The sequence below is a fragment of the Haplochromis burtoni genome, unplaced genomic scaffold, assembly GCF_018398535.1.
Source record: "Haplochromis burtoni strain Fernald_Lab_line unplaced genomic scaffold, NCSU_Asbu1 Contig_3678, whole genome shotgun sequence".
Taxonomy (NCBI): domain Eukaryota; kingdom Metazoa; phylum Chordata; class Actinopteri; order Cichliformes; family Cichlidae; genus Haplochromis; species Haplochromis burtoni.
In genome coordinates, this window is record NW_024586039.1 from 4992 (window position 1) to 6123 (window position 1132).

Sequence of the window (1132 nt, forward strand, 5' to 3'; positions counted from 1 at the left end):
GCCATCTTACAATGCTGTGATTGCAGCCATTCCCCAACTCTGTGTGAATGGTACTCATGGCCATTGATCAGTGATCTTTGATCAGTGGTTGTTGATCAATGGTCATGAGAATTTGCATAATCAAGATGAAGGAACTGACCTCCCAGTGGGCTTCAGTGGGCTGGTTTCAGTCATTATGCAAATGTACTAGTTATAAGGTTGGGGAAACTTGCAGTCAGTTGAGACTGAAGAAGTCACTTGGATGAGTGACGAAACGTTTCTCCCACTGAAAACGCTACATCCACATGAACAGAATCAACTTTTGGAGATTTACTTACCTGGATGATTGAGAATGCATCAAGACATCTCTGCAATCTATATAACCAGCTTATTTCACAGAAGCTAAATTCCTTTATCAAAATTTGTTTACCTCACCAATGAATAAACAAAATACAAATGGAAAAAACTGGTGTTAAAACAACTTTAAATTTGTAAACTCACCATCTGTTTCTGGAAGTTCCCTGTATCCAACATCATTCTTGTCTACAGGTACAACAATGCCCGCGCCGTGGAATGTCTTTGTTACGACCTATAGTGTGTAAAAAGTTTTCAAGCATCAACTTTAAGAACACTTTTTTTTTTCATATCTATACATTTAATGCTTTTCAAGCAGCATCACTGTCTTGTAAATGTGGAACAGTCAGAGCTACCAGAACTTTTTCTGTAAATGAAATTGGACTTGATCTTTTATTAAGATGTCTCGGGGATTAAATGTGTACATCAATGTCTTTAAAGAAGAAAGTGGAGTTTCACTCATCCGGTCCACTTAAGATCAAAGTGGGCTATATGCGACCCTAAATGCAAAATGAGTTTGACATCCCTGATTTAATGGGTATTACAAGAGAGGTCTTGGTAATTTTTTTTGTTGGCGTGTGCATTTTACCTTCTTGTCTCTCTGCTTCATGTCTTTGGTCTTCTGCTCCAGAGAAAAGCCCAGAGTCTGTGCTTTGTCTCTCAGCTTTGCCTCCAAGGTTTCCAACGCCTCATCCCCAGTTTTCTTACTGCCCCTCTCTTTCCTCTTCCTCAGCAGATACAGGCTGATGGAAGTAAGAACAGCAAATTACAAGTTTATTTCTGTAAGCATCAAGTTATT

The 1132-nt window shown here is 39.0% G+C and overlaps 1 protein-coding gene across 1 annotated transcript in view; it reads right to left on the reverse strand.

The window, feature by feature from the left end:
- Positions 1-1076, reverse strand: part of LOC102312324 (histone PARylation factor 1) — a gene marked incomplete at its 5' end in the record, with an annotated part of 3280 nt that extends 2204 nt beyond the window's left edge. Inside the window, 2 exon segments of the mRNA XM_005953318.2 lie at positions 481-568; positions 923-1076. Of these exon segments, the coding sequence (XP_005953380.2) occupies positions 481-568; positions 923-1076 (242 nt within the window).
- Between the last annotated feature and the right edge of the window lie 56 nt (positions 1077-1132).